The 23,012-nt window shown below is 37.2% G+C and overlaps 2 protein-coding genes across 2 annotated transcripts; both read left to right on the plus strand.

The window, feature by feature from the left end:
• Positions 1 to 7,445: 7,445 nt before the first annotated feature.
• LOC107160548 (olfactory receptor 10-like) lies at positions 7,446 to 9,192 on the plus strand. Its single transcript, XM_015507221.2, has one exon. The coding sequence runs from the start codon at positions 7,552 to 7,554 to the stop codon at positions 8,488 to 8,490; it is 939 nt and encodes a 312-aa protein (XP_015362707.1). The 5' UTR covers positions 7,446 to 7,551; the 3' UTR covers positions 8,491 to 9,192.
• A 12,223-nt stretch (positions 9,193 to 21,415) lies between these two features.
• On the plus strand, positions 21,416 to 22,645 carry LOC107160549 (olfactory receptor 2Y1-like). The gene has a single exon (XM_015507223.2). It carries the CDS (start codon positions 21,497 to 21,499, stop codon positions 22,430 to 22,432), a length of 936 nt encoding a protein of 311 aa, XP_015362709.1. The 5' UTR covers positions 21,416 to 21,496; the 3' UTR covers positions 22,433 to 22,645.
• Positions 22,646 to 23,012: the final 367 nt, after the last annotated feature.

Genomic DNA, 23,012 nt, shown 5'->3' on the forward strand with positions numbered 1-23,012 from the left:
GAAAATATAAGTGCCTCCCAGGAAGTAATGAGGGCCCCTTCCCTGAGACTTTAGATAGGAGCTGTGTGGCCATGGTTAGATGCTGGTGCTTAGAAGGTCTGTGAATCAGACAAGGGCTTCAAAAGTTGCTTCCAAATCCTATCTATCTATCTATCTATCTATCTATCTATCTATCTATCATCTATTTATTTATTTATTTTGAGAGAGAGGAGAGAGAGAGAGAGAGAGAGAGAAAGAGAATTTTTTAATATTTATTTTTCAGTTTACAGTGGACACAACATCTTTATTTTATTTTTATGTGGTGCTGATGATCGAACCCAGCGTCCCGCTCATGCCAGGAGAGCGCGTTACTGCTTAAGCCACATCCCCAGCCCCCCAAATCTCATTTATTGTTCTAATTTTCCCAGATATTCTCTCCTGTCCTCTGAGAACTGAGGGTCACACATTCCAGTATTCATGGTACAAGGAGGGTATGTACAGAAAGGGGCTGGTTGGGTGGAGCAGCTGCATGTTTCTTCAATCTAGGGCAGCTGTTGTTAAACTTCAGTTAATTTTATTTGAGGCAATTCAGTTAAAGTATTGCCACATTTTTTAGAATTTCAAAGAAGAAAAATATCTAGATTTCATGTAAATTCTATTGATTTTAAACCCGAAATCTCAGTTAAAAACCAACTAATATGTATCAAATGCCTTCCCAGACTGTTTTGCTTTCCTTTCCCTTCACCCCACCTCTTTCTCTTTTGAAATTATGCAGAGGAGTAAAGTTATTTGCAAAATATTAATATTTTCATGTTTTCGACATGTATAGTTAATGTCTAGCATCAAAATATTTGATTTTATTTTGATTTTATTTAAAATTACAGAAATTACAGATGGATGCACAGCTCTTGGAATATAATAAAAATAGTCCAATTTTGTACCTTAAAAGTGTGAATTGTAGGATGTGTGAATTATTTCTCAATAAAAATGTTGAAAGCAATTTATGCTAATTATATGGTAAAGGAAACTATTACCATATGAAGAAAAAGCAGTCACTCTCCCCACCCACTTATCACCTTCAATACTCTTCATCTAATAAGCAGCATAACCATGCATGGTTTGGGGTGAATCTTCCCATACTTTTATTTATGCTTATATGAAGAGGTTATGGAAATGTTACCACACATGTGTAGTTCCCACCATTTATATATTACAGATATAAGACACCACTACCATGTAATTGGGAACCTGCTTAGCTCATTTATGCCTGGGTGCATAGCCTGGCACAGGTAATGGATAGCTGTGCAAACTTGAAAATCTTTCTTGAACTCTCTGCCTCAGTGTCCTCTTCTTTAGAAAAGGAGTAATAATTCACCCAAGGTTATTTTAAGGACGAATTGGGTTAACACATAAATGTTCTTAGAGTGGAACCTGGCACATCATAAGAAGCATATATTTTAGGTATTGTTTTTCTTTCAAAAAGAAGTTCATCTAGGTAGACTTTCCCCAGCCTATTAGAGAGTAACTCTCTTTCATAACTGTAAAATTTCATTTTATGGTATTTTCTTAACTATATAAAAAGGAAGACCCAGTATGGTAATTTTTTAAAAATAATTCTCTTTATGTTTTTAATTTATCTAAACAAGAGTAGAGACTTTGAACTTACCATCTTGTTTGCAATTATTTCAGGGGATGTATATCTCTTGCAAAACAGAAAACTTCCTTGTAGACAGGAATCATGTTTTCTTCATTTATGTCACAAAAAGAGAGGCACAAAATAAATGTTTATTAAACAATACGACTACCACTGAGTGAATGTCTGCCACACACCAGGCACCTCACATGTTGTATCATTAATGTACAAACAGTGGTACAGGATAGGCCACATTAACATCATCTCTTCTTTTTAATATTTATTTTTTTATTTTAATTGGACACAATACCTTTATTTTATTTATTTATTTTTATGTGGTGCTGATTATTTTTATGTCGAACCCAGGACCTCGCACGGGCTAGGCGAGCGCTCTACCCCTAAGCCACAACCCCAGCCCCACATTAATATAATCTTAATGATGGAGAAACTGAGGCTCAAGTATGTCAAGACAGCTTTTCAAGGTCACACAGATAGTTATGACAGAACTGTTTCCTCTGTATCGTGAATGGTTTTAAATGCCTACAGATAAATTCTGAAGCTTGATTTTTGTTTCTCAAGCATTTAACCAGTGTGCATTGCTCAATAATATTTGTGGAATGAACTGATAAAGGAACACATTTAATTTTTTATTCATTGTGGACAATGTTGGGGTACAACAAAATAAGGATTATTAGTATATTGAATATAGTGTGTGTGAGAGATTTTAAAGCATCAAGCTTTCACGAAGAAGTTTTTATCCATGATATTTATCCATGATAAGTATTCTTATATTTATCTATGATACATATAAAGGAGATATGAACACTAGATGGAATTCCAGAGAGAGAAGACATTTGTATTATCTAGACCATGGTAACATCAAGTGAGACACAGAACTTTGTTTGTTTGAAGGGCTGGTAGGATTGGAGTCAGAAAATATGGGAGGATTCCCAGGCTACAGAATCCATGATGAGAAAGGGAGAAATGGTGTTCTGAGCACACTGGATACATCAGTTTGGTTTGGCAGAGTGTGAGGGTAGAAAGAGCTGAGGACTGCATGGCAGATCTTGAGCCAGTCAGTTGGTTATAATTGCCACATTGGGGCCCAGAGGTCTCCAAGGCCAATCTGGGTAAACAATTCTTTCTCCACTGCTCTTGAATAGATTGTGCCAGTATTCCCATGGGAGAATTGGTAGTGCTCAGCCAATTCTCCTCTGTGGGAGGTCAGGAGGTGGTCTGGTAATACACCAGCTTCTTCTGGTTCTCTGCTGGTTAAGGTGACTGTACCAGAGTGCACTGGGAAGATGCTTCCCCCTCCTAGGTTCTGAGCCTTAGCAGGCTCCTCTGTTGAGGGAGGAAGTTTGATTTCTCCAGGACAAGATTCTGGTGTAAACACTCACCCACAGATGAAGTGAGGACCAAAAAGGAACACATCTTTCTCATCTCTAGATGCCACAGTGTGAGATGGGTCTCACATCATCTTGAAGGCAGTTGAATCAAGAAAGGTAAATGGAAGAGTTTTCTTTGATAGATCCCTGGGTGTGAACTGACTTGGGGTGCCATTCTGGCTTCACAGTCTCTTCCAAAACTCAAATCCTATGATGCCATTGCTGTACCATGTAAAGTGTAGACATCAAAACCAGGAGACCAAGAACCAAGACATTGTTAGAATTATTGAAAATTAATCAAGAAAGGTTGGAGAGAATCCTGGAAGTTGGAGAGAATCTATCATATTTAGAGTCAGTGCTGTCTGGGGAGTCAGAATTTTAAAAGATATTTGTTAAATTCAGCCTTTGAATGTCAATCAGCTGACTGGACCCCAGCTGTGGTTTTTTGGTTCTACACTGGAAAACATTAGTGTGTTATTATGGAGGATTTAATAGAAGAGTCTTGATGATTGCCATACATACTCAGTGATTGAAGGAGATTGTGTGTTAACTAGTGTGAGCATGATGAAGTTGGATGAGAAATGTGTCTGTAGAAGTGCAAACTGTGACGGAGAAGGGGGAGAAGAACTCTTTGGTGGCAAGGCTAGTTTTTGTAGTGAATTTAAACCTCTGAAAACTAACAGGAGATCTTCATGTGCAATCATAAATGGAGAAAGGAAAGATCAACTCAAATTGAAGGATGGATGAAGGTAATCTTACAGTAAAGAGTTTTTAGAACATCCTGTTTTATGTACAGAAGATTAAATATTTTGTTTTTAATGTGGGTCTATTATAGTCAGATAATATCATTAAATTAGTAAATTAGAAGGATAGTACATGATTTTTGATCTGAAGAAGTTTATTATTGACCAGGGGTTAGCTGAGTAGAAGAATACTTGCCTAGAATGTAGGCGATATTCACAAGTCTGATTTTCAGCACTGCAAAAAAGAAGAGTTTATTATTTACAGAGATTGTGCACAGACCCAGATTCTGTATGAGGCACAAAAACAGGTGAACACAGATAATTGCTGATCTTTATAATGCAGACAATCAACAATATCAGATATGCAAATGTCAAAAATGCTTGGTGTAATGGGAATAGGAGTAAGAGTTAATTTAAATTTTTTGTTATAGATGGACACAATGCCTTTATTTTATTTATTTTTATGTGGTGCTGAGGATTGAACTCAGTGCCTCACACTTGCTAGGCGAGCGCTCTACCACTGAGCCACCATACCAGCCCCCTTAAATTTTAAAAAGATAATTTAAGAGTAGCAAAATCTAGACTATCGGGGTTTTGTGTGGTGATTGACAGCATCCAACTTAATAATCCAGGTAGTGCAGAAACATTTTCCAGCCTCTGAATAAGCAAGAAACTTTCAAGTGACCAGAATGCCACTTCCTGTCCAGGGACTGTATGTTTAGTGTGCTTCACTTTTTCCAAGTTTTCTTTATGTTGCTTTCTTAGAAATTTCACTAGTTCTTCCTAATTTTGGCTTTTGGAGAAGCACAAAGTATTTTCAGTATGGGACAAAGCAGGTAAGGATAAACAGGCTTAAACTGGTGAGTTTGAATATTCTTAGCACTCTCTGGGATATAAAGAGTTGTCTGATAACTGACCTTCAGCTGTTCAAGATGGGTGCATAATGGCCCAAAGTGTGAGAGCCTCATTGAAGCCGAATAAAGGGGGAACTTGGAATTGAGCTCTGGATTGGTTTTCACATGCCAGGTCTGCTTTCAAGAAATTCTTTTACTGTCTTTAGGAATTGTTATCCCTGAAAGGGGTAGTCTGTGCACGGTCAGTCAGATCCCCAAATGTCAAAGCATTAGAAATACATAAAATGAAAAGGTGTAATTAGTACAGATGGATTATGGAAGTCTGAATGTTTGGGAGTGTTACCTACACGGTGACTTTTTGAATTATGCAAATTATGGAATGAATGGCATTTTCTAGTAAGGGTCTTTAGAAGGGTAAGAGAAGGGTGTTTGGGGTGGAACCCTGAGGAGAAACCTATTGTGAAAGAGATGTACAGAGAAAGAGGAGCACACCAAAGACTGAGAAATAACCAAGGAAGGAGGAAGATGTCCAGGAAGATAAGGGAAGAGGTTTTGTGTAGAATGAACAGTAGTCAACATGTAGAATTCTTGACCAGGAAGAGTACTGAAAATGCCTACTGTGTTTTACGGTACAGTGTGGAAAGGACAGAATCCATATAGAAGTGGGTTGAGGACTGAGTGGGAGGGAAGTTGTGGAAACACTGAGTGGAGATGACTCTTTCAGTAAAGTAATCTATGAAGAGGAAGAAAGATAAAAGGGGACACAGGGCGAAAAGAAATATGTTCAAATGGAAGAGACTTGCTCATACATTACTTTGTTGAGAAAGAGCCAATAGAGAAGGGAATGTTAAAGACACATTAAGAAGGACTGAATTTTTGGTATAATTCATTTGCATATTCATCTTATTCTTTTCAGAAGAATTTGTTAACCTGTAGTTAGGTGGGTAGACTGTACAGAGTGCGTTCTTCAGTTAAAGATGCAGACATGATGACTCAAGGAATGCAGGACACGTAAAGATGAATGTGAGGAGCAGACAGAAATAAACGGACAAGAGAACTGGCATGAGGAAATGAGGCAGGGCTTCATTAGACAAGTTTTTGGTTTGAGATTTTGTACAGAAGAGTCATGCATCGAAGAGTTTAAAAGGGTGTAGGAAAAGCAATAATTATCCCGAGTTGGGCCTTTAGGAAGTGATTGACTCTGATGGCTGTAACCTCATCAGTGGATTAATGTACTAGATGGATTAATAATTTGAATAATTTGTAGAGTCTACTGGGAGGTGGTGGAAATTGCAGGCAGGTGGGGCATGGTTGGAGGAAGGATGTCATGGTGGCTTGCCCTTGTGAACTCTATTCGTATTTGGCCCCTTCTCTCTCTCTCTCTCTGCTTCTGGCTTCCATGAGCTGAGCAGCTTTCTTCCACCAGGTCCTTCCTCCAAGATGTTCTGCCTCAACTGAGGCCCAGAGCAGTGGAGTCAGCTGACCATGGACTTAAACCTCTGAAACCTCTGTAAGCCCAAATAAATCTTTTGTCCTCCAAGTTGTCTATGTTAGGAATTTTGGTCATCCTGATGAAAAGCTGACTAATACAGGCTCTGTTGACTTTTATATTGAGGTTTTGCTTCACTACTCTCCAATTCATCTTTGCCTTGCATGTTTTTCTTATTTCATTTAAAACTAAATTTTATCATGTATGATAAATATTAGTAAAATAGTTACTCTCATGAAGCAAATTAAACTGTACACCATTACACAATTTCTCATTTTCTTTGTTTACATTGCAAGAGAAGCTAGTCTACTCATTTTTCCCAAATCACATATCTAGTACACCTTGATTACCTATATTCTTCATGTTGTCATTATATCTCTATCCTTTTTTATTTTAAGTATTTTCTACCCCACATTTGCTTCCTCATCTCGTTCCAGGCAACCATGTTTTAATTATTAGGTCTGTATACTTGACTTTTACAACACACATGTAAATTATTTCATGAAATTTTTATTTTTGCTTCTGGCTTATTTCCCTTACATAATATCCCCAGTTTCATTCATCATGTCATCACAAATGGCAGGATATCGTAGTCATATCCAATGTGAATCATTTTTGTATATGTTAAATTTGATTCTTTTGGTGTTTAAGTTCATATTCCCCAGCCCTTTATGGAAGAGATTATTCTATCTTCATAGTTGCTTCTTGTTCCTCTGGTGGAAAATTAACCATATATATTAGTATTTATATCTGGGTCATGTCTTATGTTTCATTGTTCTGTATGTAGTACTGGGGATTGAACTCAGGAATGGGATTAATCTCAGGAGAATTCTATTATTGAGTTACATTGTCATCCCTTTATATTTTAAGATTTGGAGACAGGGTCTCACTAAGTTCTTGAGTCTGGCTTTGAATTGGTTTACAGGGATTCCTCACCATGACGTGTGTGTGTGTGTGTGTGTGTGTGTGTCTTTTGCCAGTACCACCTTTGCTTTGTAATAAAAAAATTAAAACAGGAAGTATGATACCAAAACTTTATTGTACTTTCTAAGAATTGCTTTTGCTATTTGGGGATGTCCTTTACTTTTTACAAATAGCAGTTAAGTTTGCAGGTTTCGAATCCTCCATTTTACATTTGTTCTACTGAGATTTGGAAGTTCAATTCTCCCACTTCAATATATATCATGATTTTGTTTATTTAAGTGTCCATTTATTTTTTAAATGTCTAGGTTTCATCACGTTGAAATCCATTTGGATTGTGGTTTTATTATTTATTGCAATAATTATAGTTATAAGCATCAGCGGTTGCAATTTCAGCAATTTCAAATATATTAAACACATCTCTCTGACATTATGAAAACCTTGGTGTTGGAATACTGAGGGATAATTGTGAAGTGATTCTTTAATTCAAGTTCTTCATAGGAGGCATTTAATTGTCTTCTGTTACTTGTGCAGGTGAAAGGATATGGGAACTTTCAACACCAGTTTTGGAGAGGGCTTCATTTTGGTGGGCTTCTCAGATTGGCCTCAACTGGAACCCATTCTTTTTATCTATATTTCACTTTTCTACTCCCTAACCCTTTTTGGCAACACCACCATCATCATTCTCTCACGATTGGATCCTCGACTGCACACACCCATGTACTTCTTCCTCTGCCACCTCTCCTTCCTGGACCTCTGCTATACCACCAGCACTGTGCCCCAGCTGCTGATCAATCTTTCTGGACTTGACAGGACCATCAGCTATGGAGGGTGTGTGGCCCAGCTCTTCATCTACCTGTCTCTGGCTGGAACTGAGTGTGTGCTTCTGGTGGTGATGGCCTTTGACCGCTATGCTGCTGTGTGTCGTCCACTCCACTACACAGCCATCATGAACCCCCTTCTCTGCCAGTCCCTGGCTATTGCTGCCTGGGTGGGAGGCCTCACGAACTCTCTGATTCAGACAAGCCTCATGATGGCCATACCTCTCTGTGGCCTCCATTACCTGAACCACTTCTTCTGTGAGATGCTTGTACTCCAGAAGTTGGCTTGTGAGGATACAGGAGGCACAGAGGCCAAGATGTTTGTGGCCCGAGTCATAATCATTGTTATTCCTGCAGCATTGATTCTAGGCTCCTATGCACACATTGCTCAGGCAGTGCTGAAGATCAAGTCAATGGCTGGACGCAGAAAGGCTTTTGGGACATGTGGGTCCCATCTCTTTGTGGTTTGTCTGTTTTATGGCTCAGGCATGTACACCTACCTTCAACCTCTGGGCAGTTACTCTGAGAGTAAGGGAAAGTTTGTTGCCCTTTTTTACACTGTAATCATTCCCATGCTCAATCCTTTGATCTATACCCTAAGGAACAAGGATGTGAAGGGAGCTCTGTGGAAGGTACTGGGGAGAGGCAGAAGCTCAGGATAAAAGAAGAAATGGGAGTTAGTAGTAACATTTCTTGTCACCAGCTTTCTGACTATGGCCCATCCTCTTCCTATGGTGGTCATTAAAAAACTTGGCAATATGGAGCAAGATACCTAATAGACCAAAGAAAAGAACAAAAGAGACCAACAGAGAATAACAATGCTACATTTTTGCGAGTTAGATTTTTTTGGGGGTGTGTGGGGTACCAAGAATTGAACTCATGGGCACTTGGCCACTGAGCCACGCCCTCAGCCCTATTTTGTGTTTTATTTAGAGACAGGCTCTCACTGAGTTGCTTAGTGTATAGAAAACAGTTCTCAGTTGGCCCCAGGGTTTTTATTGTTTTCCTTGTTTGGAAGTTTGAAGGGGAGATCTCTTGAGATGTTTACTTGCTATGATCACTGTGCAGTGGGGAGTAAGTGCTGATTTGTATCTCCACTTTCTAAGGGAATAAGATGGGAATAGGGTGCATCTTGACTACTTATGCAGAATGAGGTTGGGTTCTTGGCATGTCTGAGAGTCAGGAAAGGATCAGTTCAGAATGACCACATTGTTCCAGCGGATACCAATATGGTGGTATAGAGATCGCAATATGATAAAGGAAGAGGACATTAGTTGTTTTAGTTAGAATTATTGCTGCTGTGACTAAAAGGATCTGACAAGAACAAGTTTAGGGGATGAAAATTTGTTTAGGGGCTCACAGTTTTAGAGGTCTCAATCCATAGACAGCTGGTTCCATTCCTCAGAACTTGAGGTGAGGCAGTACATCATGGTGGAAGAGTGTGGTAGAGGGAAGCATCTCACATGATGATCAGGAAGGAGAGAGAGAGAGAAAGAGAGAGAGAGAGAGAGAGAGAGAGAGAGAGTGCACTCTCCAGATATAAAATATATACCCCATAGCCAAACCCCCAAATGAACCATTTCCTCCTGGCACACCCCACCTGCTCCCAGTCACCATAGAGTTAATCCTATCATGGATTAGTTCACCCGTCAGGTTAAGTCTATAACCCAATCATTTTACCTTCAAACCTCGCATTGTCTCACACACATGCTTTGGGGGACACCTCACATCCAAACCATAATATGAGTTCAGTCTGATTTTTTAGTTATTTGTGACTCTGGCCATATTCATTCATATCTCAGGGTCTATCATAAATGTCCCTTTACAGTGGATCCCTTTCTATGATACTTGGAGTAAATAATGTTTAATGAACTACTTCATGGGGCATGTAAATTTCAGACCTGGTGTCAATTACCCATTGAAGAAAGATGCAATATTGATTGTTCATCACTGAATAAAGGGAGAGAAGAACATTGTGTCAGCCTCACCAAGAATCTCAGTCATGCTGCTTGGTGTCATGGAGATGAAATTTTCCATGTAAGATAGAAGAGAATAAAGAAGAAATGAGTACACAAATAAATGACCTAAAAGGAAAAAAAATTCAAATTATAAAATATACTTGTGGTACTTCAGCAGGCAAAAGAAATTTATGTAGAAAAATAACATTTATTTATAAAAGTTATTCAATAAATAACAACAATCAAAGGAAAAGACTCCTAAATACAATTTCAATTGTATGTGAAAGATTACTTCTACATTGTTCTCTCTTCCAGTTTTCCACATGTCTATCTGCATGGCAGAACCACATTTCCATCACGATTATTTCATTCCATGTACTAAATGAGTTTCATTTAAAAAAGTGTAGATATGTTTATTAACAACCTTTTGCAGTCTTCTTGAATTTTAGTTTGGTTTAGTCATGTTTTATTCCAATAATTATCATTAATAATATTTGCTTACTATTTGCAAATTTATTTTGCATAAATTGTCATTATTCCTATAACAGCATTATAAAAATTGTTTGTTTTATATCCATATTTTGCTATTTCCTGGCTTAATCACAATGAAGCTAAGGATCAATGGGTTTAAGTAACATATTCAAGCACACATAGCAAATGTCGGGTGAAGTTTGGACCCAGACTTCTGCGTCTAAATATAACATTTAGTTTAACATGTTGTCAGTTCTGTTTTCTGTGAACAAACTTGTAATAGAGAAAGACTAACGTTAGGAAGAATGGAGGTAGGAGAGGTCAACAGTATGCCCAAATGGATACAATGGAGAAAGGATAGTCTCTTCAACATAACAGTTCTGAAAAACTGGGTATCTGCATGACAAAGAATGAATTCAGGTCCTTAAATTATGCCATATGTACAAAATAACTTAAAATATATGAAATACTTAAACATAAATTGGAAAACTATAAAACTCTTTTCAGAAAACCTAGAGAAATGCTTCATGACATTACATTTGTAAATGGTTTCATGGATATGACCCAAAAGCATAGGATATAAAAGTAAAAATAGGGACCTCGTCAAAATTAAAACCAAAGACAAAATCAACATTCGTAGGAAGTATTTTCAAACCACATATCTGATAATAGTTACTATCCATAATATATAATGACAACCTACAATTCAACAAAAACCAAAGTAACCCAATTTAAAAATGTGCCAAGGACATAAAAAGGCCATTAAGCATACAAAAAGTTGTTCAAATCCATAATCATTAGGCTAATGTAAATCAAAACCATAAAGATATCTTATTTCATACCTTAGGATGAATATTGTTAAGAAATATCCAAAGATGACAAGTATTATTGAGAATGTGGAGAAATTGGAACTCCTAGCATACTCTTGGGGAAAGTGTGAAATGTTATATCTCTGTGAAAAATATCACAGAGTTTCCTAAAAAAAGTAAATAAAAATAGAACACCATATGATATAGCCATTTTATTTCTAGGTATATATACTTTGGAAAGCAGGTTCTCAAAGAAATAAACCCATCATATTAGTTAAGTCTGTGTAAAGAGACAGCACCAATGTGTGGTGTATTACAGAGAGAAAAAGAGGTGTGAGTGCATTAGGGGAAGTTTTTCATGCATTTGTGGAGGCTAAGAAGCCCCACCGGCCACCTGCAAGCTGGAGATCCTGGAATGCTTGTAGCATGGCTCAGTCCAAGTCTAAAAAACCTCAAAACAAGGAATCCAATGTTGTAACTATCATCTGAGGCTGCAGACCTGAGAACCTGGGCCCCCAACCACCAGGGTAAAGTCCTGGAGTTCAAAGGCTGGGGAACCTGGTATTCTGACGTCTAATTGCAAGAGAAATTGGGGGTTTTAGTTCTAGGAAAGAGAAAAGAATAAACCTTCTCTCTCGTATTTTGTTCTAGCCTGGTTCCCAGCTAATTGGACACAGCTTGCTCAAGAATGAGAGCAGATTTTCTCTACTTGATCCCTTGTCTAAAATGCCAATCTACCCTGGAAATACCTTTGCAGACACATTCAGAAATAACGTTATACCAGTTCTCTGTGTTATTCTTAATGCAGCCAGCTCTAAAATTAACTATCAAATCTATATTTATATAACATTATTTATGATAGCGAAAATGGAAGTGACCCATTTTTGATCCATTATTGACAGATGAATGGATTAAATAAAATGTAGAATACACACATATTGGGAGGTATTTGCAATGTGCATAATCAATGAAGGTTAATATGCACAACATAAAATACATCCTGCACTGGGTATAGTGGCGCACACCTGTAATCTCAACAGCTCCAGAGGCAGGAGGATTGCAAATTCAGTCTCAGCCACTTAGCAAATGCTGGGGATGTGTCTCAATGGTTAACCACCCATGGGTTCAATCCCTGCTATGAGAAAAAATAATTTCTTTGAGAAGAGACCACAGGGACACTCTGGGAATGTAATAAAAAACATCAAATTTCATACTTTAAATGTGTAAGGTGTGAAAGCAATGTAAATTATGTGTTAAAGGAAACCGTTATTGTATGAAGAAAAATCAATTACTCTCCACATGTTATACTGATACTGAGACTCTCAAATAACTCTCAGACTACTCATTGCCATTCCAATTAAGCCTTTATTGCTGGCCAGTGGTGGACACTCTACTCTCTAAAATCGAGATAGAGTGACTCATTCCCTTCAGTTTGTCTCATATTTAAGCTAAAAAACCACAAAGGGATGTTAGGGGGTTTAGCCAATGCAAGCAGGCGAAATCACAGAAGCCGCAGATTGCAGTCAGGTGGTGGGAGGCTTAGCCAATCAGAATAAGCCAGTTACCCCAGTTACAGAAACAGAGCCCAGTTAGACAGTTCTGTGTTCTTGAGGGTTTCCACAACAAAAGGAAAAACAACTTGCCCCAGTCATAACCTTTCTAGGTGGCGTGGATGTTTTACAAATTGGAGTCACTATAGTCAAGACTTCTGTTTTATCACACACACTCCCTTCTCATATTCAACACCTTTCATCTAATAAGCAGTGTAACCACAAACAGTTTGATGTGAATCTTTCCATACTTTTCTTTATGCTTATATAGCCACACATATACACACATGTGGATCCCCCTATTTATATATTTCAGAAATAAATCAACACTACCTATGTCACTGTAAACCTGCTTAGTTCATTCGTGCCTGGGTGCATAGCCTGGCACAGGCAAATGATAGCTGTGCAAACTTGAAAATATTTTTTGAACCCTCTGCCTCAGTGTCCTCTTTTGTAGAAAAGGAATGATAATTCACCCACAATTATTATTTGGATTAATTGGGCAACAAGTGCAGATTCTTAGGATAGTGCCTGGTGCATCATTAGAAACATATACAGTTTAGATTTTTTTCTTTAAAAAAGCAGTTCATCTAGGTAGATTTTGCCCAGACTTTACCAAAGTAATTCTCTTTCATAACTATGAAAACCATTTGTGGCATTTTCTTAACTGCATACAAAGTGAAACCCAGCATGGTATTATTTTTTAAAATACTTCCCTTTATTTTTATATTCTCTTGAATAAAAGTGGACAATTAGAACTTATTACTTTGTTTGCAATTATTTAAGGTGATGTCCATCTCTTGCAAGATTGTGGACTTCCTGTTGACAGAGATCATATTTTCTTCATTTATTTCACAAAAAAAGAGAAGGCACAAAATAATGTTTGTTAAACAATACCACTACCACTGAGTGAATGTCTGCCACACACCAGGCACCTCACATATGTTGTATCATTAATGTACAAACTGTGGTACAGGATAAGCCACATTAACATCATCTTAATGATGAGGCTCAAGCATGTCAAGATAGCTTTTCAAGGTCACACAGATAGTTATGGCAGAGCTGTTTCCTCTGCATCACGTATGCCTTTAAATGGCTACAGATAAATTCTGAACCTTGATTTTTATTTCTCAAGCATTTAGACCAGTGTGCATTGCTCAACAATGATTGTGGAATGAATTGATAAAGGTACACATTTAATTTTTTAATTTGTTGTGGACAATGTCAGGGTATAACATAATAAGTTTTACTAATACATTGAGTATATAGTGTGTGAAAGAGATTTTAAAGCATCAAACTTTTCATGAAGAAAATAAATATTTATTGGATTCATGATACATGTAAAAGAGACATAAACATGTGATGAAAATTGCAGAGAAAGAAACATTTGGATTGTGGTGACAATGGTGTCTCTAAGTGAGACATGAAATTTGGTTTATTGAAGAGCTATTAGGACTGGAGTCAATGTAGGGACTATGGGAGGAATCCCAGGCTACAGAGTCCATGAGCAAGGGAGAAGTGGTGTTCTGAGCACACTGGATACATCAGTTTGGTTTGGCAGAGTGTGAGGGTAGAAAGAGCTGAGGACTACAAGGCAGATCTTGAGCCAGTCAGTTGGTTATAATTGCCACATTGGGGCCCAGAGGTCTCCAAGGCCAGTCTGGGTAAACAATTCTTTCTCCACTGCTCTTGAATAGATTATACCAGTGTCCCCATGGGAGAATTGGTAGTGCTCAGCCAATTCTCCTCTGTGGGAGGTCAGGAGGTGGTCTGGTAATACACCAGCTTCTTCATTTTCTCTGCTGGTTAAGGTGACTGTACCAGAGTGCAGTGGGAAGATGCTTCCCCCTCCTAGGTTCTGAGCAGGCTCCTCTGTTAATGGAGGAAGTTTGATTTCTCCAGGACAAGATTCTGGTGTAAATCCTCACTCCACAGATGAAGTGAGGACCAAAGAGGAACACGTCTTTACTAGACAGCGCTAGATGCCACAGTGTGAGATGGGTCTCACATCATCTTGAAGGCAGTGGAATCAAAAGAGGTAAAAGGAACAGTTTTCTTTAATAGAACCCTGTGTAAGAACTGACTGGGGTGCCTTCTGGCTTCTCAAGTCTCTTCCCAAACTCAAATCCTATGATGCCATTGCTCTGTCATATAAAGTTTAAACATCAAAACCAGGAGACCAAGAAGTCAAGTCATTGTTAGAATTTTTGAAAATTAATCAAGAAAGGTTGGAGCAAATCCTGGAAGTTGGAGAGAATCTATTATATTTAGAGACAATGCTGTGTGAGGAGTCGGAATTTAAAAAGAAATTTGTTAAATTCAGCCTTTGAATGTCAATCAGCTGACTAGACCCCAGCTGTGGTTTTTTGGTTCTACACTGGAAAACATTAGTGTGTTATTATGGAGGATTTAATAGAAGACTCTTGAAGATCACCCTACATACATGGGGAGAGGAAGATAATTGTATGTTATTGAGTGTGAGAGCTATGGGTTTGGAATGAGAGATTGAGTCTATAAAGGTAAATCCAAACTGTGATCGACAACAGGGAAAAGAATTCTTTCATAGTTAGTTAGGTTTGGTAGTGAGTTCATTCCTCTGTAAACTAATAGGAGAGTTATAATGTGAGCATGGAAAATTTGAGAAAGGAAAATTTGATTTAAATTGAAGAATGGATGTTCTCACAATAAGGTGGAGTGTAAGGAGTTTGTAGAACATTATCCTTCACACAGGAAATTATCTTTTCTGGCTCAAATGTATCTCCATCATGGTCAGATAGTGTCATTAAATTAGGCGAAAAGCATGAAGAATTTAGTACATGATTTTTGATCTCAAGAATTTTATTATTCCCTGGGGTGTGTAGCTCAGTTTAGAATGCTTGCCCAGCATGCAAGAGTCAATGGGTTTAGTTCCCAGTCCAGCAAAAGGTTTATTTTTTACAGAATTCATGTCTAGACAAAGATCCATATACTCCAACACAAACACACAGAGATAAACATAATTATTGATTTTTGTAATATAGACAATCAACTATGCAAATGTCAAATGCTCGGGACTTAAAGAGTTAAATTTTTAAAAAGATAATTTATGAGTAGTGAAACATAGGCTATCAGGATTGAAGATGGTGCTTGAAACGATTAAACCCAATATTCCAGATCATGTGGAAACGTTTTTACAGCATCCTGTAATTTTAACTTTAAGCCTCTGAATTAGCAAAGTGAACAAAATGTCACTTTTGTTCCAGGCACTGTATGTTTAGACGACTTCACTTCTTTCAAGTTTTCATAATTGAGTCTTTGAATGTCAATTAAGGTGACTAGACCCCAATTGTGGTTTTCTGGCTCTATAATACCAGTGTGTTATTATGGAGAATTTAATAGAAGAGTCTTGAAGATCACTCTAAATGCATAGATAGAGAAAGCAGATGGTGAAGCATGTTTTGTTTTCTGATGCATTTCACTGGTTGGTCCTAGTTTTGGCCTTTGGAGAAGAACAAAACAAGTTAAACACCTGTTCCATATGACCAATCTTTTTTTTATTAGTTGCTCATGACAATACAATGATCTTGACATATCATACATTTGAATCAAATGGGGTATGAATTCTCATTTTTCCAAGTGTACAGGTTGCAGAATCACATTGGTTATACGGCCACGTATATACATACAGCAATACTAGTGTCCATATGACCAATCTTTAAATAGGATATAAGCTATCATGCCTATATTTAAAGCATTCCCTGTTGTAATAAAAAATACACAATGAGAAACACCTATTTCTCATAAAGAATATCTTCATATGACTTATTGGTTTTACTGTCTTTTGAGTCTATGTATTTTGTAAAAGTTTTTATCTAAGTCTCTAACCAGAACTTGAAAAATTCTCAAAATTCTCTTTTTTTATTATTTTATTATTTATTTTTTTTCCTTTAATTTTTATTGTTGGTTGTTCAAAACATTACATAGTTCTTGACATATCATATTTCACACTTTGATTCAAGTGGGTTATGAACTCCCATTTTTACCCCGTATACAAATGTACAATGTACAGTGGTGGACCATTTAGAAATGATTGGCTCATAGGGCTCTAATCTCATTTGTGGACTAATCCACTTGATGGATTAGTACTTCAAATGGACTACTGGCACGTGGTAGAAACTGTAGGCAGACGGGGGACATAGTTGAAGAAAGAAGATATGCCCTTAGGGACAATATCTTATCTCTGGCCCCTTCTTCTGTCTCTGCTCCCCAGTTGCCATGAGCTAAGCAACTTTTCTTCTGCCTCACCCTTCCCTTATGATGATCTGTTCACCTCAGGCCCAGAACAATGGAGCCAGCCAACCATGAGTGAAACCTTTGAAACCTTTCTTCCTCTAAGCTGTTTTCAGATAGTTTGGTCATAGTGATGAAAATCTGACCAACAGGCCCTGTTGACTTATATATTGAGAATTTAGTCAACTCTTACCTCATCTTTGTCTTCTGCTTTTTAAATATTTTTAATAGCAAAATTTTTTATCATGAACATTTAATGTATAAAACATGATGACATGGAATACATTTAAGTAGGATAATGGTTAATATCATGAAGCAAGTTAACATACATTGTTATACACAATTTCTCATTTTTTTCTTTGTTTTTATGGCAAACCCAGCAGAATAGCTAAAGTTTGTTAACATAAATTCCAAATACAATACAATATTGTTGCCTATTGTCTTCAGGTTGTGTTTAGATCTCTAGATTTTTTTTTATCCTAAATGTGTTCTATTTTGAATCCTTTGACCTATATCTTCACCTTTCATCCTCCCACCTAATCCTGGAAACCACATTTCATTTAGTATCTCTGTATATTTGATTTATTTTTCTTTTACATTGTACATCTAAATGAGATCAAGCAATTTTTTGTTTTTCTACTTCTGGCTTATTTCCCTTATATAGTGTCTCCCAGTTTTATCTTTGTGGTAGCAAATGGCAAGATATTTTTGTATTGTTCATTTTGAGTTGTTCTTTGCATGATATAGGCTCAATTTCATTCTTTTGCATGTGGAAATTTATTTCTGCCAGCACCATTTATGGAAGAGATTATTCTTTCCTCATTGTGTTCCTGGTGAAAAATTAATCAAATATATTGCTCTTTATGTCTAGGCCAAATCTTCTGTTCTACAGGGCTATTTGTTTTTTGTTTGTTTGTTATGATTGCTTTGTAATAAAAATTGAAATTAGAATATGTGATGCCACAACTCAAAGTATACTCAATATAATTGAAATTATATATAATTACAATTTTATATACATATACATATAATTTATTTGGATCTTTGGGGTTGTCCTTTACTTTTTGTGAATAACTGAAATATGTGCAAGTTTTGGGTCCTCCATTCCATATTTCTCCAAGTAAAGTTTAAAGCTAAATTCAATTCTTCCAGTTCAAAGATATCTCATTCTTTTATCTACTAAAGTGGCCATTTATATTTTATATTATATTTTAAATGTCCACATTTTATCATGTTGAAATACTTTTATATTATAGTTTTATTCTTTATCCATGCTGATTATAGTTCTAAGTTTTTGTTCAATTTCAAATATATGAAGCATATCCATGTGACATTATAAAAATCACTCACAAACATATAGAGCAGTAACAATTAAATAGTTTGTGCCACTAAGTTAGAAACAGTGAAAGTGTGTTAACTCTTTCACATTGCAAAAGGAAACCAATATTTTGGAGACATTTATATGCCCAAGGCATTGTCTAAGGGTAGGAATGCATTCATTAATTTAGTCAACAAATTTTTCATGATTCTCATATTTACCAGGTACTGCCCTGGAATAGGGATATAAGGGTGACTAAGTTAAGCAGAACCTATTGCATGTGATGAATAAATATAAGTTCTAAAAATCAGAATAGAATACATATCATTTAATCCCAATCAAAATCTTATGAAATAAGTTATTTATTTGTTACATAGATAAGTAGAATAAGACTCATAGATATGAATTTTTTAGAATAGGTGGAACAGTCAGTCAGTGGTAGACTTGAGCAGTAGGAACAGTTATTCACACTAGAGCTGTTGCTCTCTACTAAGGTGGTCATTTAATAAAAAGTTCTGGAGTATTGGTTAAGGTATGTGTGAATTAATACTTCAGTATTAACTCACAATTTATTTATCTTTTCCCTTGTGACTGCAAGATAGCCTCCAAATTCATTATTTTCATTGACCCAACATAGATCCATTGATGATGATGTTTCAGTTCAGTATTTGTATGGAGAAAAATCAGCTAATTAGCAGGAGGCATCACAATACCAGATCATAAAGTATACTACAGAGATATAGTAACAAAAATGGCATGGTATTGGTACCAAAGTAGACATGTAAACCAATAGTGTAAAATAGAAGAAACATAGACAAACCCATATAAATATAGTTTTCTCATACTAGACAAAGGCACCAAAAACATACATTAGAGAAAAGATAATCTATTCAACAAATGGTACTGGGAAAACTGGAAATCCATATGTAGCAACATGAAATCAAACCCCTATCTATCTCTCACCTTGCACAAAACAACTCAAAGTGGATCAAGGACTTAGTATAACAGAGATCCTGCACCTAACAGAAGAAAAAGTAGGCCTAAATCTTCATCATGTTGGCTTAGGATGTGACTTCCTGAACAAGACTCCTAAAGTGCAATAAGTAAAATCAAAAATCGATAAATAGGATGGATTCAAACTAAAAAGCTTTTTCTTAGCAAAAGTAACAATCAATAATGTGATGAGAGAGCCTACAGAATGGGAAAAAATCTGTACCACACACACCTCAGACAAAGCACTAATCTCCAGGATATATAAAGAATTCAAAAAACTTAGCACCCAAAAAACAAATAACCCACTCAATAAATGGGCTAAGGAACTGAACAGACACTTCACAGAAGAAATACAGTTGATCAAAAATATATGAAAACATTTCATCACCTCTAGCAATTACAGAAATGCAAATCAAAACTAATCTAAGATTTCATCTCACTCAAGTCAGAATGGCAATTATCAAGAATACAAGCAATAATAAGTGTTGGCAAGGATGTGGGGAAAAAGGTCCACTTATACATTGCTGGTGGGATTGCAAATTGGTGGAACCATTCTGGAAAGCAGTATGGAGATACCTCAGAAAACTTGGAATGGATCTATCGTTTGACCCACTTATCCCACTCCTTGGTTTATACCCAAAGGACTTAAAATCAGCTGATCCATGTGGATGATGACCCATAGTAGGGAATAGGAAAGAATGAAGGAACTTTGGTTGGTGAAGAGGGCAGTGAGGGTAAGGGTGGGGTTGTGGGGATGGGAAGGAGGGTAGAATGAGACAGACATTATTACCCTATGTACATGTATGATTACACTGCTGGAGTGGTTCTGCACCATGTACATATAGCCAGAGGAATGAGAAGTTGTGCTCTATTTGTGTACAATATGTCAAAATGCATTCTACTATAAAATTAATTAATTAATAATAATAAAGGGAAAAAAGAATCAGCTAATAAGGGAAAAGATGTTTCATACTGAGCACAGCCAGGCTTTGTTAGTCACCTGTTTTCTGCTTTGCTTCCTGACATATTTTCATATGACATTTTTGGATCTTTGCCACAAGAAAGACCAACCTTTCATGGAAGGTAATTTTTCATGCCTATCCCTTTTCTAACCTCATTAAGGTATGTTGTTAGTTAATATGTAGGTTTCTTAGAGGAATAGAATTTTGAGATTAGAAAGTCTAATGCTACACATTACAAAATTTATTTAACAGCTATTAAGTGTAATAATAAGCATTAATTTTTCATATCTTGAGTATCATACAGGAAGAAACTAATATTTTAAATATTGAACTTATTCTCTATGAATGAGGAGTTCACAGCTCAAGAAAGGACAAAGATATGTAAAAAGAATTTTAGTGAGAGGACAAGTGCTAGAAAGGAGCTGTACAAAAGGGCTGGGCTAGAAAAATAAGAACAGCTCTTTCACATATGTACATAGGAAAGTTATGTCAAATTCATGCCACTGTCTTTCTCATTCTGATTCCCTCACCCCTTCTCTTCATTGTCCTTTGTCTAATCTAGTGAACTTCTATTCTTCCCCCTCTACCCACCTAGTTGGTTGATGAAGTCAGGGGAGGGGTATTCCAGGCATGATGACTCAACACTTGGAACATTTTTTTTTTTTTGCCATCAAGGCATGAATCCACACCCTTCTCAGTCTATGTGACAGATGGTATCTGATCATGAACTGGGCTTCCAGGATGGATGCACTGGTTAAGTTCTTCTAGCAGAAGGTAGCTTATTAGCATTCAGGTGGGATTAAATTTGTGATCTCAGTCTGCTTAATCCTTGACTCAAACCTGAAATAGGATTCCTAACAGATCATGGAGAAGAGCAAAGGGAATAATAATGCTGCACTTTTACACCTTAGATATTTAAAAGCAATTTAAAATTACTATGTTTTGTCCTAATCTCAATGCAATGTAGAGATAATGTCATCTCTACTTCAAGACAAAGAAGCATCAGATCTGTAAGTCTGAGTGACCTGGCTAACATCACAGAACACACAGGCAGCAGGACTATGGTTCAAAGATGGCATCATTTCCAATCCAGTGATTTACACATTTAAGGAAAGAATAAAATAGAAGACTTCATAAAACTGAACTGATTAGCAAAATAAAGAAATGTATTACTGAGGGAGTACTGTGAATACCTTTTTTCAATGTTTTATTTTTAAATTTTGTATTTGTTCTTTTTAGTTATACGTGATAATAGATTTAATCTTGATAAAATGTTTTAATTCATGTTCTTTGTAAAGGCATTGAATTGTCTTTCATTTTTTATGCAGGTGCAAGGCTATGGGAGGTTTCAATACCAGTTTTGAAGAAGGCTTCATTTTGGTGGGCTTCTCAGATTGGCCGCAGCTGGAACTTATCTTTTTTGTCTTCATTTCAATTTTCTACTCTCTGACCCTCTTTGGCAACACCACCATCATTGTTCTCTCCCAACTGGACCCTCGACTGCACACACCCATGTACTTCTTCCTCTGCCACCTCTCCTTCCTGGACCTCTGCTATACCACCAGCACTGTGCCCCAGCTGCTGATCAATCTTTCTGGACTTGACAGGACCATTAGCTATGGACGGTGTGTGGCCCAGCTCTTCATTGTCCTCGCCCTGGGTGGAACTGAGTGTGTGCTTCTGGTGGTGATGGCCTTTGACCGCTATGCTGCTGTGTGTCGTCCACTCTACTACACAACAATCATGCACCCCCTTCTCTGCCTGTCTCTGGCTATTGCTGCCTGGGTGGGAGGTCTCATGAACTCTCTGATTCAGACAAGCCTCATGATGGCCATGCCTCTCTGTGGCCTCCATTACCTGAACCACTTCTTCTGTGAGATGCTTGTACTCCAGAAGTTGGCTTGTGAGTTCCTTGGCACAGAGGCCAAGATGTTTGTGGCCCGAGTCATAATCATTGTTATTCCTGCAGCATTGATTCTAGGCTCCTATGCACACATTGCTCAGGCAGTGCTGAGGATCAAGTCAATGGCAGGGCGCAGAAAGGCTTTTGGGACCTGTGGGTCCCACCTCCTTGTGGTTTGTCTGTTTTATGGCTCAGCCATGTACACATACCTCCAACCCTTGGGCAATTACTCTGAGAGTGAAGGAAAGTTTGTTGCTCTTTTTTATACTATAATTACCCCTATGCTCAATCCTCTGATCTATACCCTAAGGAACAAGGATGTGAAGGGGGCTCTGTGGAAGCTGGTGGGGAGAGGCAGAGACTTGGGATAGGAGGATAAAAGAGGGTTAAAAACATTTCCTGTCACAGCTCTCTCCTTATGGAGCCCATCTTGTTTCTTATAGGATGGTTAGTGTGTAGATAACAGTTCTCTAACTTAGCATTATCTTCTCCAATGCCATCCATTTACCTGCAAATGCCATGATTTTATTCTCTTTTATTGCTGAGTAAAATTCCATTGTGTATATGCCACAGTTTTTCTATCCATTCATCCATTGAAGGGCATTCTGCTGTCGTGTATTTAAAATAATAAAATCAATTAAATAAAAAAGATAATAGTTCTCAGTAGGGCACAGCATTTTTTAAAAAATTTCTTTGTTTGAAATTTTGAAGGGGAGATCTCTTGAGATGTTTATTTGCTATGATATTTGTTCAGTGGTGAGTAAGTTCTAAGGGAATGAGATGGGAAGGGGGTGCATCATGACCATATAAGAAAAATGATGTTGGGTCCTTGGCATGTTTGGGAATCAGAGTATCATCAGTTCAGACTGACCACACTTTTTCCATTACCAATGTGGTGCCATAAAGATGACACTATGACAAAGGCAGAGGACATGAGTTCACCCTGATTTT

The sequence above is a fragment of the Marmota marmota genome, unplaced genomic scaffold, assembly GCF_001458135.2.
Source record: "Marmota marmota marmota unplaced genomic scaffold, marMar, whole genome shotgun sequence".
NCBI classification, from domain to species: domain Eukaryota; kingdom Metazoa; phylum Chordata; class Mammalia; order Rodentia; family Sciuridae; genus Marmota; species Marmota marmota.

Bases quoted from the DNA above. Each gene is read 5' to 3' on its own strand.
- LOC107160549 (XM_015507223.2), top strand. From the start codon at position 21,497: ATGGGAGGTTTCAATACCAGTTTTGAAGAAGGCTTCATTTTGGTGGGC.
- LOC107160548 (XM_015507221.2), top strand. From the start codon at position 7,552: ATGGGAACTTTCAACACCAGTTTTGGAGAGGGCTTCATTTTGGTGGGC.